This window comes from Diadema antillarum, unplaced genomic scaffold, assembly GCF_040938485.1.
Source record: "Diadema antillarum isolate AM-2024a unplaced genomic scaffold, OU_Dant_1.0 seq00001161_RagTag, whole genome shotgun sequence".
Classification (NCBI taxonomy): Eukaryota; Metazoa; Echinodermata; class Echinoidea; order Diadematoida; family Diadematidae; genus Diadema; species Diadema antillarum.
The window spans coordinates 724,872-739,207 of record NW_027271970.1 but is presented as its reverse complement, the minus strand read 5'-3'; the positions used below and the strand labels follow the sequence as shown (position 1 = coordinate 739,207).

The 14,336-nt window shown below is 38.3% G+C and overlaps 1 protein-coding gene across 1 annotated transcript in view; it reads left to right on the top strand.

Moving 5' to 3' along the window:
• Positions 1 to 1,270: 1,270 nt before the first annotated feature.
• The window catches only part of LOC139744346 (ras-related protein Rab-23-like), a 29,009-nt gene continuing 15,943 nt past the window's right edge, over positions 1,271 to 14,336 (top strand). The window contains exons 1-3 of the mRNA XM_071654788.1: positions 1,271 to 1,603; positions 3,800 to 3,885; positions 13,165 to 13,321. Coding sequence (XP_071510889.1) covers positions 1,449 to 1,603; positions 3,800 to 3,885; positions 13,165 to 13,321 — 398 coding nt within the window. The 5' untranslated portion in view covers positions 1,271 to 1,448. The remainder of the gene's footprint in view (positions 1,604 to 3,799; positions 3,886 to 13,164; positions 13,322 to 14,336) is intronic.

The following is a 14,336-nucleotide window of genomic DNA, read 5'->3' as shown; positions in this document are numbered from 1 at the left end:
TATGCAAAGTGGTACTTTACAACTTAGCTGAATTAGCGTGTGGTTCCTTTTTTTTTTCTTGCTGTTATTGTTGGTGTTGTTGGTTTTTTTGTTTTGTTTTGTTTTGTTTTTTTTTGCCTGCATTGTGTATACGGTGTACAAGTGGATGCAGGTGGGCAACATTGTTGTAATCTCAAGATTTCCCTGAAGAGATGATACCATTTCTTTTGCACAGAAAATGCATATCTCTGTATCTCTGTTATAAATGGATCTCTCTCAGTCCCTCTGGTATTAGCATACTACATGTATGTATTTGTATGAAGATTCCTTCTTATATTGTATGTATGCACAATTGGTATACACATGTACATTAGATTTATTTGAGCTGCAAAGCTGTTTCATATATATACTGCATTTCTATCAAACATTAGACAATGACAAGTGAAATATTAAGTAGCTACCATGGCAATAGCTAGGAGGAAACCAATGAGCCATGAACATTGTTGATGTGGCAGTGGTATAGCAGCAATGTAATGCACAAAATACACTATACTTGTACACTCACTGTATAAGACCATGATACAGTATATCTATGCATTCTTGTGCCATCTCTTCGTCAGGTATGTAGAATTAATTTGTGTTACAAAAATGCCACTTGAGGATAACCCATGTAATACGCATTTATCCAAACATAGCAAGGTCTACATTAATCAATTCTTACATTCTTTTTTATATTATCCAATGTACAAACTTGTACATAAAGCTACAGCACTTTACAGTGTAGTAATCTTCTCTTTGTTACTTTGCAGGTAAGAGAAGTCTACATTGTTTGAGCTGTTTAATACTGTCATTTGTAGTCAATACAGTTGTACAACAAATTCATTATGTTTGCTTGATACATGCACTTTTGCTTGATTATTGCTATCCTGTGTGTGCATAGTGTTTGTGTGTGTGTGTGTGCTTTGCCAATTTCAATGAACTTTTCTTGTTTGTTTATAAATTCTTTAACAGATAAGTTGCATTTTTATTTAAATGAAATTCAACTTGCCGGACAAAAAAAAAAAAAAAAAGACTGCAAAATGTTCCATGCTGACGTTGACCTTTCTAGATTCTGTACCTACAAAACTTGTGTAAAGAGTACTCAACAACTACAAGTACACTCAATTGCATGTATTGAGGAATGATTAGATAGTACATGATGGTTTGTTCATTTTTCACTGATGCTTTAAGTTATTTTTCCTTTATACAGACAATTTGGCCAAGAGCTAGACAGCAGCTTTAAAGTCACATGAGGAAGGGCAACCTGTTTGTTTGTGACAGGTGATATTCTCCACTGTGCAGCCCTTTGGAGAAAAAAGTACCTCACAGTGCTGGTAGACCAATCAGAGCGGAGCACGCTTGACCTCCCAGAAACTTTTAGCCAATCAGGGACTTGCCTGAACTGAACTGAAATATTAAACCAAATCACAATGAAGGAGGAGGACATAGAGATAGCCATCAAGGTGGTGATCGTCGGCAATGGAGCGGTGGGGAAGTCGAGCATGATCCAGAGGTACTGTAAAGGCATTTTCACAAAGGACTACAAGAAAACAATAGGTGTGGACTTCCTTGAAAGACAAATAGAGTGAGTATACCAGTGCATCAGTTGGAATTTTCCAGTCTGTGGCATAGAAAAGGGACTTGTATTTCCTATCTGCCTTTTTTCCCCAGTATCAGTCATGTATCATTTTTTTTGTGTGTGTGTATTTGATTCAGTTCAGTTTGTTCAATTCTAACAACCATAAATAATGTACAACTGCAAGTTGTTTGCCAAGACATTGCAAGTTTTCTTCTTTTTTTTTTGTATTAAAGGATGTGTATGGTATACATGTTTGCCCATGTCTATGAGGAAATCATAGAGTATTTCTTGGAAGATGCTTACCCTGAGCAGAAACTGCTTTTCTACAAATGAAAATGTGGGATATCAATCAGGAGAGAGTACATGAAAGAATACATTATCTCTCTTGTGATACCCTTTGTAGTCTCAGTTTACTACAAATTGTATACTTTGGGCAGAGCTGTAGTTCAGCTGCTGCTATTAAAAATGGGTATAAAACATTTCCTCAGTATTTTTTTTTTTTGGTTTCTTTTTATACACTGTATTTGATTTGACAAATACATGTATTGCTTCAAGCATTATGAAGTAATGATGATGAAGATGATGATGCTAGTACATATGTACATGTACAGTAGTAATTATGATAATGATGATGATAAAGATGATGATTACATATACTCAAAATCACAACAACTTTCTGCAATTTCCACACTGGTATATATATCAGGAAGCAGCTTCTGTTTTTGTTTTTGTTTTCACGTTTTGATTTGTCCATTCCTTCATATATTTGGTGTAGATCCAACATTTTTGTGGACAAATATGAATCTAACCTTCCCAGTCACTGTAAAGCTATATACCAGGGAGAAACCTGATGTGTACACAGCAAAGGGACCCTGCTGTAAGCCATAAAAGTTCTTGTTACATGCAAAGGTCAAAGGTCATTCTCTGTGACCTCACAACTCTCCACTGATCCTTCAATCATGTGTGGTGGTGGCAGGAAACAAATCCTGTTTGTGCTTCTAGAGTACACTGTAATTCTATACTGAGTAATATATCGTACTCTGGGTTTGGGAGTGGGCAGGTGTGAGTACACTAGTAAACCGGTATGGCGAGGGCTATCGTTCTGTATTAAATGAGGAAAACCTTTGAGTCAAGAAAAAAGCATACATTTAATTTCTTTTTTTATCAATGGTCTGTTATTAAACCATTAAAGTTGTGTCAAAATCAGAAGTCAATTTTTATTCCTATTTGAAGTTAAATGTCAACCACACAATCGCAGACCGATATAGCAACCTGCATCCTTATAGTATATCATCCCCTACAATGAAGAACAAACACAACCATCTGAAAGGCAGTCAAATACTGTATGCAAAAAATGAATAGTTGCATACATACTTGCAGTTTTATGATAGTAGAGTCTAGAAATGATATGCTTTTATGCCATGCCAGCAGGGAGTACACTGTCATCTGAAAGCAGTTCTGATGTTTGCAGACTACTGTGTAGATGAATAATGATCTGTCTCTGCTGTATCTCTTTTTATTTTCTCATACCACTTTCTTCCTCTCCCTACTCCCTCATCCGTCTTCCTCCTGCATGCATCCGTCTTCTTTCCTGTTAAAGGTATTGTTTGTCATTGGGAGCAGTGGTTTAAAAGATGTGACAAGTTATCACATTTGATCCATACTGTATGTGGGTGGGTCAGTTGTATCACAAAGCATCATAGATTTCGCCCGAGCAGTGGTTTAAAAGATGTGACAAGTTATCACATTTGATCCATACTGTATGTGGGTGGGTCAGTTGTATCACAAGGCATCATAGATTTCGCAATGAAGCCTAAGATTAAATAGGAGATTTCACTATTTTTCTCAATAAACCACAACTGTGTAGACAGTTTATTCTAGAAACAACTTTTGTTCACATTTTATGTTACAATATTCATCATTGATTATACTGATTAACAATTTAACTTTGGTTGTTTCTATCCCTAACTCACATTTTAGAACTATTTTGAAGCACTAAAGCCGGGTTTTTGTTTCATCTGCAAATGGTGAATGTTGCCTTTAAACTCCTCTCTGTGCCACCCTTTCCTCGCTCCATCTCGCAATACACATATTTATTGTCAAGTGTATCAGTTATTGGGCTCACGTCGTGACTGTATACGTTTAATATTCAAGACGGAGTGGAGTGTTGATCAACTTGATGCCTTAATTTCCCCTTCGCAGATTCAATGATGAGGATGTGAGACTGATGTTGTGGGATACAGCTGGTCAGGAGGAGTTTGATGCCATTACCAAATCATATTACCGAGGTGAGCTATCTCCCCCTCCCTACTCTCTTTTCTCCATCTCACTATCTACTTTAGAATATATCTCTCTCTCTCTCATCTCTTCATCTCTTCTCTCTATTCCTTCCATGTCTATCTTTTTCCTCTCTGTCCTAATATATACTTCCTCCCCTTTTCTTTCTTTTCTCTCTCTCTACCCCTCTCTCTCTCTTCTCCCTACATCTTTATTTGTTCTTCAATCTTTCCTTTCCTTTCTCTTCTGTCCATCTTTATTTTCTCTTTACTCTTCTTTCTATATCTCTTATTCTTTTTTTTTAATCTTTTTCTGCCTCTTCCCACTTCCTCTTTCCTTTTTTTCTCTTCACTCCTTCTCTGTCTTCTCTTCCTCTCTCTTCTTTCCTCTCTCTATATCTCCCATTCTATTCCTCTCTTTTTCTTTCTCTCTTCACTCTCCTTTCCTTGTTCTTCTCTCCATCTTTATCTTTCCTCCTGTCTTCTTTCTGAGATCTCCATATCTTTTTCTGTGTTTTTCTATCTCTCCTCACTTCCTCTCCATTTTTTTTAAATCTCCTCTTTGGCCCGAATTCGCAAAGGTGCTTTAAATTTAAACCATGGTTTATGTAAACCACTCTTCTGTGAAAGTACAAGTGACAGATTGTGTACACCAACATACTACATCCAGTAAACAAATGCATGTTTAAAATAAACGCATGTCAAAGGTATGCCTATTCCACACTTATTTTAGATCATGGTCTAAATTTATACCATGGTCTAAGTTTAAACCACCTTCGTGAATTCAGCCCTCTGTGCCTCTATCTTCTTCCTCCATCTCTCTCATTTTTTTCCATCTCTTCCTATATGATATCTCCTCTCCATCTCTTCCTGAGTACATGCTTCTCTCTCTTTTTCTGTTTCTCATTCTCTCTCTCTTCTCTTTCTATAATGCTCTCTCCCGTCTTTCTCTCTCCCTCTCCCTCATCTCGCATCTCTCTCTCCTCCTTCATCCTCCTGTTCCATTACCAGCGTTGACAGGTAGGCGGAAGATGAAGCCGAGTGTGGAGACTCTCCTATTTGGTTACCGATTCCAGCGAGGTAGAAATTTATTAAAGTGATGCGCAGTGACAAGATGTGTCTGAGCCACTGGCAGCTTCTTGTCATATTGAGTTTTGAGCTCGTGAAAAGAAGTTGATGTTTGATTTCATAACATCACAGTACATGCATGTTGGCTTCCAAGGCTGAATGTTAATGCCTTTGTAGTTGGGAAATTGTTTTCAGGGTTTGGTAGAATTGAGCGCTTTATTTATTTTGTTTTAAACTAATGCTCACATCAGATGGGCAAATTAGTTGCAGAGTTTTCATCACGTCCATATAAACTTTAAAAAGATGAATTTTAAAGATGAATTTTGCTCTAAAATTTTCACATTCACCATTTTTTCAGTGTATACTGTAGTATACAAAAAAAAAAAAAATCACATTTGAATTGTAACTTGTAGACAAAGATCTTAAAGGATTATGAATATTGAAGATGAAAGGTGAGCTCAGGCATGATAGAAAGGGAAGTAAGAAGGCAAGAATTAAACAATGTAATATTTCATTTCTATATGTTGTTTTTTTTCTTGGGGTACAAACATCTGAAAACAATGAAAATGTCACTTAGTATTTTACCATTTCCATAACAAGGCCTGAAACTTTAAGAGCAAATAATACCAACATGTCACTGATATCAAGGAAGGATTACTGTTTAGTCGATTGCACTATGATGGATGCCATTTGATGTTTTTGCTCAAATTGTTTTGAGATGGAAATATACCACAAAAGAAACATTTAAACTTCATCAGAGAATCTAACATTGTGGAAATCAATTAACTCAGTGATGAGATCAAATGTTTCTGCTTCAGTGGTTCCGTCTGTTGCCATGAATAATTTTTGTTTCCCACCGTAATTTGATTTCTTGCCTAGCGTTCTTGTCACGAAGAGTGTAAACACATTGTGGTCTCTTCTTGCATGTCACCACGCATCCCCAAATGTTTAAAGGTATGGCGCATATCACCATGCGTTCCCAAATGTTTATTAAAGGAATGGTATAGGTGTAGATGGTATAGGGTGCATCAGTGGCAAATTCATCATGTACCGGTATTCTAAAGCTGGATTTGAAACTTATGTGTACAGTAGAATCAGTGGAGTGAAATTATCAATTTTGCCCCATTTTTCCCCCAATTTTGCCCCATTTTTCAAAAGGGGCAATGAAGTCTTCTGCCTTGAGATAATTGACAGTGATACAGGCTTGGCTCAAAGCTGCAGGAAGAAAAACTCAATGAAAATTTGACTGGCCATCATCTGATTGATCAAAAATCATCTCTAACTGGACATGGTATTTGATTTAATGAAAAATGCAAAACCGTTCAAATTTCTCTCGCATCGATAGCCGTGCATGAAGTTCAGTTTCAGGGTATATGTGCAAGTTTAGACTTTAATCAGTAAAAGTCAGGGCGACAGGATGGATGAATTTCAGCAAAATTTGACTCAAAAATTATAATGAGGAAAGTTCAAGTTTGTTTTTGTTTTATTTGTTTTGTTTATTTTGTTTTGTTTTGTTTTGTTTTGTTTTGTTTTGTTTTGTTTTGTTTTGTTTTGTTTTGTTTTGTTTTGTTTTGTTTTAACCATAGGTTGGTATTGGTCACACCCACAATATTAGAATGCAAATTTGCGGAGGTGGATCCTGTCAACTCCTTGCTTTGTACACAGAGAGATCATCAAAATGATTGACATTTTGCTGAGTTTAATAGCACTTGCAATAATCTTTTTGCCTTTCAAGTCATACAAAGTTGTAATTGGTGGATTATTGAAAACATCTGAAAGGATTATTATGAAGGGTACAAGTTTTTCTTTAGGATTTCATGTCAAGAGAAGGGGATGTGTAGTGAAGATTTGTGGGTAAACAGTGAATCAGTGAGATTCTGTGGTCTTTATATTTGCATTTAGTTTGCTATGTACTGATTTATTGCTATTTTGTGAAAACGTGAAATCCTGGAACGACATACATATCTTTCTAAATTTTTTATCCAATTTTGATGAAATACAATATTTCATCAGGACCATTACTCCATTTGTTCTATTCATCAAGCCAACTGGAGTGTGGTATTGGATTGCAAATTAGCAGACTACATGTAGTTTATACAGTACCTGCAGAACTACACGTTGTACAGTGCAAGTGATTCTAATAGAAGAAGAGCAAAACAGCCAAAGTGCATAGACTCTCCATAGATCTTGAGGTAGAGCCCACAAAACCACATACGACAGCTGTGTGCACTATGCCTTTAATAACAATATTCATGCAACTGATCCAACAAAATGCTCGAAGTACAATGAAGCAAGGTTGGGAAATGTCATTGTACATGCACATTAGGTAGTGATGTTTTGGGGGTTTTTTATATTGATACATCGCACTAAATATCATTATCTTTTAGCGATCAAACTCAGTGCTGCCTAGCTAAACTGATAGTGCTTTTTTTTACTCACCACACTTTATTTTTACAAGTACAGACCTGGTGTACATGTATTCCTAGTGATCCAGAGTTTATTCTCCTTACTTGACACACAGCATTAATTCTGGGAGTTATCATTGCATAATGTCAAAGCATGCTTCAAATTTGATCACATGCTACAATGTTGTTGCGCTACTTGTTTCATCTCTAGTCCCTGGGGGAAAGAGAGAGAGAAAAAAAAAATGTTTAACCTTCAGTGCGTACATGTAGATTCTCATTTCACTTTTATCCATATTGCTACATCCATCTCCTCATCTCTGCTTTTTTGCCCTTCATGTTTTCCTTCTCTGGTCGTCTTTTTTTTGCCATCAATCACTCTTTCCTACCTTCCTGCCCACCAGTCATCATTCCTCTTTCTTTTTTCAATCATTTATCCTCAACAGACTCGGATATTCTTCGAATTGATACTGTTACGGTCCCAGAGTTAGGCAAATTGGGACTCCACTTGAAAGTTGGTAGGGCAAGTCTTATGGGCGGACACATTAACTGAGAACATTGTGGTTCTTCCTTTCCCCTTACCACGGACGAGCCCCCTAGAGTTTATCACCCCCAAGTAGACTCCCTGTCCCCAGACCAGACCACAAATGGTCGTTGGTAACGGTCACTGTAGAAGACAGTCATTGTATACAAGAAGGTGATGAATGATGCTTTGATAATGTAAGAAATTAAGAGTGAGTGTTGAGGAGTATGTCTTGGGACGCTGACTGGAGTAAAAGGCAGTCTAGGAATGAGCACTGGCGTGTGATAGTTATGTGATCTTGCGAGCTGGAATAAAACACTACTTTTGAGACATGAACCATGGAAATGACTAGTTGCCTGGTTTCTTCTTGTGTCCCTTAGAGTTTAACTCTAACTGTCTTGGGTACCAACTCGGCGGTCCCAACAATGGTGGCAGCGGTAAAGCAGTGATTATTTAATTTCGGGAAGACGCCATATCGAAGCGACATGGCAAGTTTGCATGTTGTGAGGAAGGGAAGAGCTAGGACAAGGCAATAGCCGGCGACTTGCTTGAACTATGATTACCAGTATGAGATTTGCTAAATAACTCTCAACTCAAGGACATTGAACACGATGAAGGCCCTAACTCTCATACTGTTGATGGCATCAGTAGCTCTTGTAGCAGCCCATGCCCACAAGCGAATGAAATTATCGGAAAAAGGATCAATGGTTATCGCAAGTGTTTTCTGTGACACTGTGATCAGAGAAAAGGAGATGGGGAGACATGGCCTTCTTGGGAAAACATTACCAAAGTCAACACAGAACTCTTCCTCTCTTGGAAGTCATTTGAAAGCATTTGGATACGATGGTAGCAAATTCAACTTCGTCATCAAGGATTTCATGATCCAAGGCGAGGACGTCAGTCATGGAGATAGCACTGATGGAGGCAAGCTAGTGGCGACGGGTTCGATGATGACAACAACTTCTGCTGAGCTACTTCAAGTCTGGTTGCTGAGTATGGCAGGCGCTGGCAGGAACATGGACGGATCATATCATAACTTCGTCATCGCGACTAAGGATACATCTTTGTTGGACAGGGAGCACATCGGATAGACCCGGCACATATCACCATGGCAACGAGGATGCAGCGACCATATACGACCATCCACATGACTAGCGACTATGAGTGCGACAGAGAATCAAGACAGCCAAGAATCGAACACTGGGGCCAAGAATATACCTCATACAGGCACATGAAGGTCTAACATTGGACTCGGAAACTGGTATTGTATGTGCTCATTCTCCGTCAATTATTGTTTGGACCAAAAAGTTATTGTCATTATGTTTCACATCATTATACACTCAACCCTGGTGTTGTAGCTTAACTGCACACATATCTTTAATGCAAGCAAACATTTGTGGAGTTCCTTTCGTTCTATGACTGTGTGCTATTGTCAGTTTATGTTAGTTTTCGATATTCTGTAGAAACTGCATGAAAGATTTTGCGCATAAGGTTAACAATGAAAAATGGTGAAATCGGCACGATGAAGATGAAATTGAAACCCACTTGTCAGGGTTGTCAATAAGATGATGATGAAGGTGCCTAAAATGAAGAATAAGAGGAATAATTCAATGATGCGCATTGTTGTTCAGATGTGTATGTTGTTAGTGGTAACTTGCCCTGCGACTCCGACAAAGTCGCCATAGCTGAAATTTTCAGGCAGCAATGATCCAACTTGTAACAGCATACATATAGGAATATAGCGACAGTTTATCGAAAACATAGCGAGAGGAGTGTTTACACAGTTTAAATGGAGGGTAAGTCTTTCATGTCGATCACACAAAACTCTGGAAGATACGCATTAATCGATCACCGTTGATCACGGTTTGGCAATAGTTGAAAACTTTTCCCGATTTTTAACGAATTTTGTGGGTGTAAGGAGGCTATATTGCCCTGCGTCTCAGAAAAAGACGTCTCGCTGGATTGAATTTCAGGCAGCAATTGGTCCCTGGTCGTACGAAATTTGTTAGATAGTGGCCGAAGTTGCTTTATTTGTCGTAACACGTAAACTGAACGATTTGTTACTAGAAAGATTTAAATGTTCAGCTGTTTGTGATTAGACAGATTAAGTCTCAGCCAAAAGTGGTTCACCACGATAGATTGAAGCCGTACCTTAGCAATAACTTTCCATATTGGGTTCCCAAAGTACAAGTACACGTAGAGGTTCGCATAGTATATCATTTGACTTAAGCTTATATTTGTGTGTATACTTGTAAATAGAGTTAAGATTATCAGTCGGCTCTGATAAACAACATTTTAACCTTGTTTTAGCTTTATCATGCCAAAGTACTGCAGAAAGACTATGAGTGATGGAGAACTGTAAGGAGAACTAACACGTTGGTTTTATTGGCTCTCCCTCCCTTCGCCCACTGCACACTTTTTTTTCTCTCTCTCAGTCAATGGACTGCAAAGGGTCACAGGGGCCATGGCAAATGTTTTACGATGTTTGGAGGATTTCTCTTTTTTTTTTCTTTCTTTCTTTCTGCCGCCTCTGATTGTTGTGACTGCCATTATCGTTGCGTTATGTGATTGTGGACGCTGTAAGAATGCATTTTTGTTTACTGCTTGATTAATGTCTTTTCGGTGACTAAGATACTGTAGTAGTATCGTAGTCATGATCGCTGTATGTGCCATGAGAACAGTAAGTCCTGTTCAAAATGTTTGTTGTGTAATTTTTTTTTATTACCTACAGCCAATAAGCGATGTATAATTCATGAGCCTACAGGAAAACGAACATGTATCCATTTTTTTTTTTTTGCTTTTGTTGCTGTTGAGGCAGTCTTTTCCCCTCTCTTCCCCCTTCCTCTCCCTTTCTATTTCTACCTCTGTCTCCCCCATTCTCTATGTAAATAGGTATTTCTTCCACTCGCTCATTAGCTGTGCCATTTTTTTCGCATTGTGATTATATGAATGTAATTTGACGTTTTTACCAATGCTGTGTTGTATGTTAAAAGAAATCGTCTTGCCTTTGTTTGATTATCCATCTTGTAAAATGGATGGTACAGGCATTCTAGTTTACAAACCCTGATGGAGGTGCTCCGTATTGTGTATTAGTACAGTCTTTTCTTTTAATTGTTTTTATTGCAAAGACGCTGCTCCCTTCCTTTCCTCGGATTTTTCAATGTATTCTTCACCAATTCATCTCACTCTGTTTGTATTTCTATCTCTCGTTCAGTTCTTCCACTTCTTTGCTCTCTTTGCTGAAAACCATCCTTTTCTTTATTGTAGCAGCACTATTATAATTTGCTGATGTGTTTCATTTTGTTTTAGCTTGGGCACGAGCGTTGTTACAATGTAGAGTTACTCGTTTTGTTGATGTACATACAAACTGTTGTTACTGATGCGCATGACACATGTTGGATACTTGGAGTTTTTATTTCGGAGAAATGGGTTTCCTCTTTAATTTTACCGCTCAGTTCCCTCCGCTTCTCTCCCTTCCTTTCCTCTAGCTCCCCTCCTCTGTTTCTCTCTCTCTCTCTCTTGTTCCTTTCTCAATGTTTTTCCTCTATTGAGCATTTGATTAGTCCACAAGGGGTGCGTTCACTGACCAATCAGATTAGCTAATTCCACTCTCCTTGGCATGAGCCTGCACAGTATAGGAGGTTACATGAGGTCAGACTTGAGGCATGTGCCTGCTCCATAAACTTGGGAAAGATAACTCTGAGATGTATTTTGATAATGTCCAGCTACATAATTCCGTCATCTGCATGGTTTGTGCCCGACTTCTGGTCTGAGTAATAAATAAGGAATTCTAGTAGGCGGGTGACCATAGACGGTCGGCACCTGTCTGCACTGTCTATCATGCATTTGGTGTGGTCATTATTATGTTGTTTTTAAAGTGATTTTGTTTCCTGTCTCCAATAGGGGAGATGCAATTCCGTGCCATTTTTTTTTCTTCAGCCGGTGTTAGTGCTCTTTGTTTCATTTTCCAGTTTGTTGTTAAATATCATGAAGTGTGAGTATGTGTAAGCTTATACATGTACGTAGAATAGTTAGTATAGATTTTCGTATCTGTTGTCAGAGTTAGCATAGATTTTTATGAAACATATGTCTCTCTTGTATTGGGGTCATTGTGTCTCGACTTCTTTTCTGTTCCCTTTTTTTCAAAACTTTTTGGAGTAGGTTCGTCAATGTTTAAAAAAAAAAACATATTTCGTTATGATTTGACATTTATTTACAATTTCATTTAATTGGAAGGTTCTTTGGGGTCAAAAATTTGATGTATCGTTAACACATTTCTCTCTCGCATTCTGGTATTGCGGACAATACCTCTTTTTCAAAGGGGGGAAGAGTGTTACGGTCCCAGAGTTAGGCAAATTGGGACTCCACTTGAAAGTTGGTAGGGCAAGTCTTATGGGCGGACACATTAACTGAGAACATTGTTTGTATCTGTGGTTCTTCCTTTCCCCTTACCACGGACGAGCCCCCTAGAGTTTATCACCCCCAAGTAGACTCCCTGTCCCCAGACCAGACCACAAATGGTCGTTGGTAACGGTCACTGTAGAAGACAGTCATTGTATACAAGAAGGTGATGAATGATGCTTTGATAATGTAAGAAATTAAGAGTGAGTGTTGAGGAGTATATCTTGGGACGCTGACTGGAGTAAAAGGCAGTCTAGGAATGAGCACTGGCGTGTGATAGTTATGTGATCTTGCGAGCTGGAATAAAACACTACTTTTGAGACATGAACCATGGAAATGACTAGTTGCCTGGTTTCTTCTTGTGTCCCTTAGAGTTTAACTCTAACTGTCTTGGGTACCAACTCGGCGGTCCCAACAATACATTTTTATCTGACCACCATCCCCACCCTTCATGGTACAATGTAGCTCTTTCATTGTACATTAAAATATTTCATACAAAGGAGCAACTTGTTCAGTATTATTTTGTTTGTTTGTTTGTTTGTTTGTTTGTTTGTTTTTTGCATATAAAAATGTAGACTCTTCTGCACAATAAATTGTGGAGTGTATCACAGAGTGGTCAAGTACCATGTAGTATGTTTACACCAGTCATGTAGTATAAAGACTTTTCTTTATCCAAAAAGTTAAGACAGTGTAGTTTTGAAATATTGCATAATCTGTTTATTTACCTAACTTGATTTTGCAGAAGTAATTTGTCCAACTTTCCTCATTTCTGAAACCCCACATATGAATTGTTGCCATCAGAATTTATTTTTTAGGGGGTTTCAGGGTCTGCAGAGTTTGGCAGCTCTGTTACAAAACCGTGATGATTTGATATCCCTCGATTTGTGTACATCGCAGGTGCCCAGGCCGGTGTATTAGTCTTCTCAACGGTGGACAGAGATTCATTCGAAGCCATCGACAAGTGGAGGGCAAAGGTCGAGGAAGAAGTTGGTAACATTCCATTGGTTCTCGTCCAGAACAAGATAGACCTTGTGGAGCAAGCCGTACTAGAACCGTGAGTAGATTTTATAGTCCTGGATGCAAGTAATATGAAAGTTCATGACGAAAGTCATTTATAGAGACAAGGTTAAAACATCTTTTTTTTTTTTCTCCCAATATGTACATTGTATGATTCATTGGCTCGCCCTGCATGTCTGCTTTTTTTATTCCAGTTTCTATGGCTGCATTTATCTAAAAATTTTCAGAGGCAGAATCACGATCCTAAACACGTTTGAGGCATTTTCGGGGGTTATATAAATGCAAACTGTGTTTTCAAACGCATTTAGAAACGCCATTTTTGAAATGCCATTCAAAGGGCGTTTTGAAATGCGTTTGAAACCATGATCGCCTTTCCTGCGATGCTGTTTTGAAATGCGTTTATATCTTAATGGTCAACTCCCAGCTGTTTCCACGGTTGTGTTTTCTACCCATTACTTGTGTGAATGATGAGGCATGTTTGGTGGTATGCAGTTGACCTTTACTTCCTGGGTCGGACGGCACAAAGCAGCTGCGCAGTGACAACACTTGATTCGCGATTGTATGATGGTTAGAAATGCTGCACCCTGAGGATCGCGTTTCAAACCACATTCGCAAACACCATTCCAAACACGTTTTGAAGCATGATTCTCTCTCTCAAGTTAGATTTTATAAACACAGCCTTTGAAAGGGACAGTGTGAGGCTATGTTTTGCTTCCATCCACATTGTGCAATAAGCTTGATCACAGTACGTGTGAATTTCATTTTGTTTGACAAATTAGCAAACTTTTATGAAGGAAGTTAAGGGAACAAAAGGTATTTTTCTGACGAAACCCATGAGCGGGCCCCTTAACTATAGGTTGTGATCAATGTGATACTACTGTGATGTGCATCTGTTCTTGTGTGTTTTATCTGATAGTCCTCTGGGCCTCTTAAATGAGGATGTCAGGTTCTTTTTGTTTTTGGTTGTCCGTCCATGTCGTCCTTCTACGCATCTGTCCATCTGTTCATCTTCCAACCAGCCTTCTATCTGCTATAGCATGTTTATATCTATC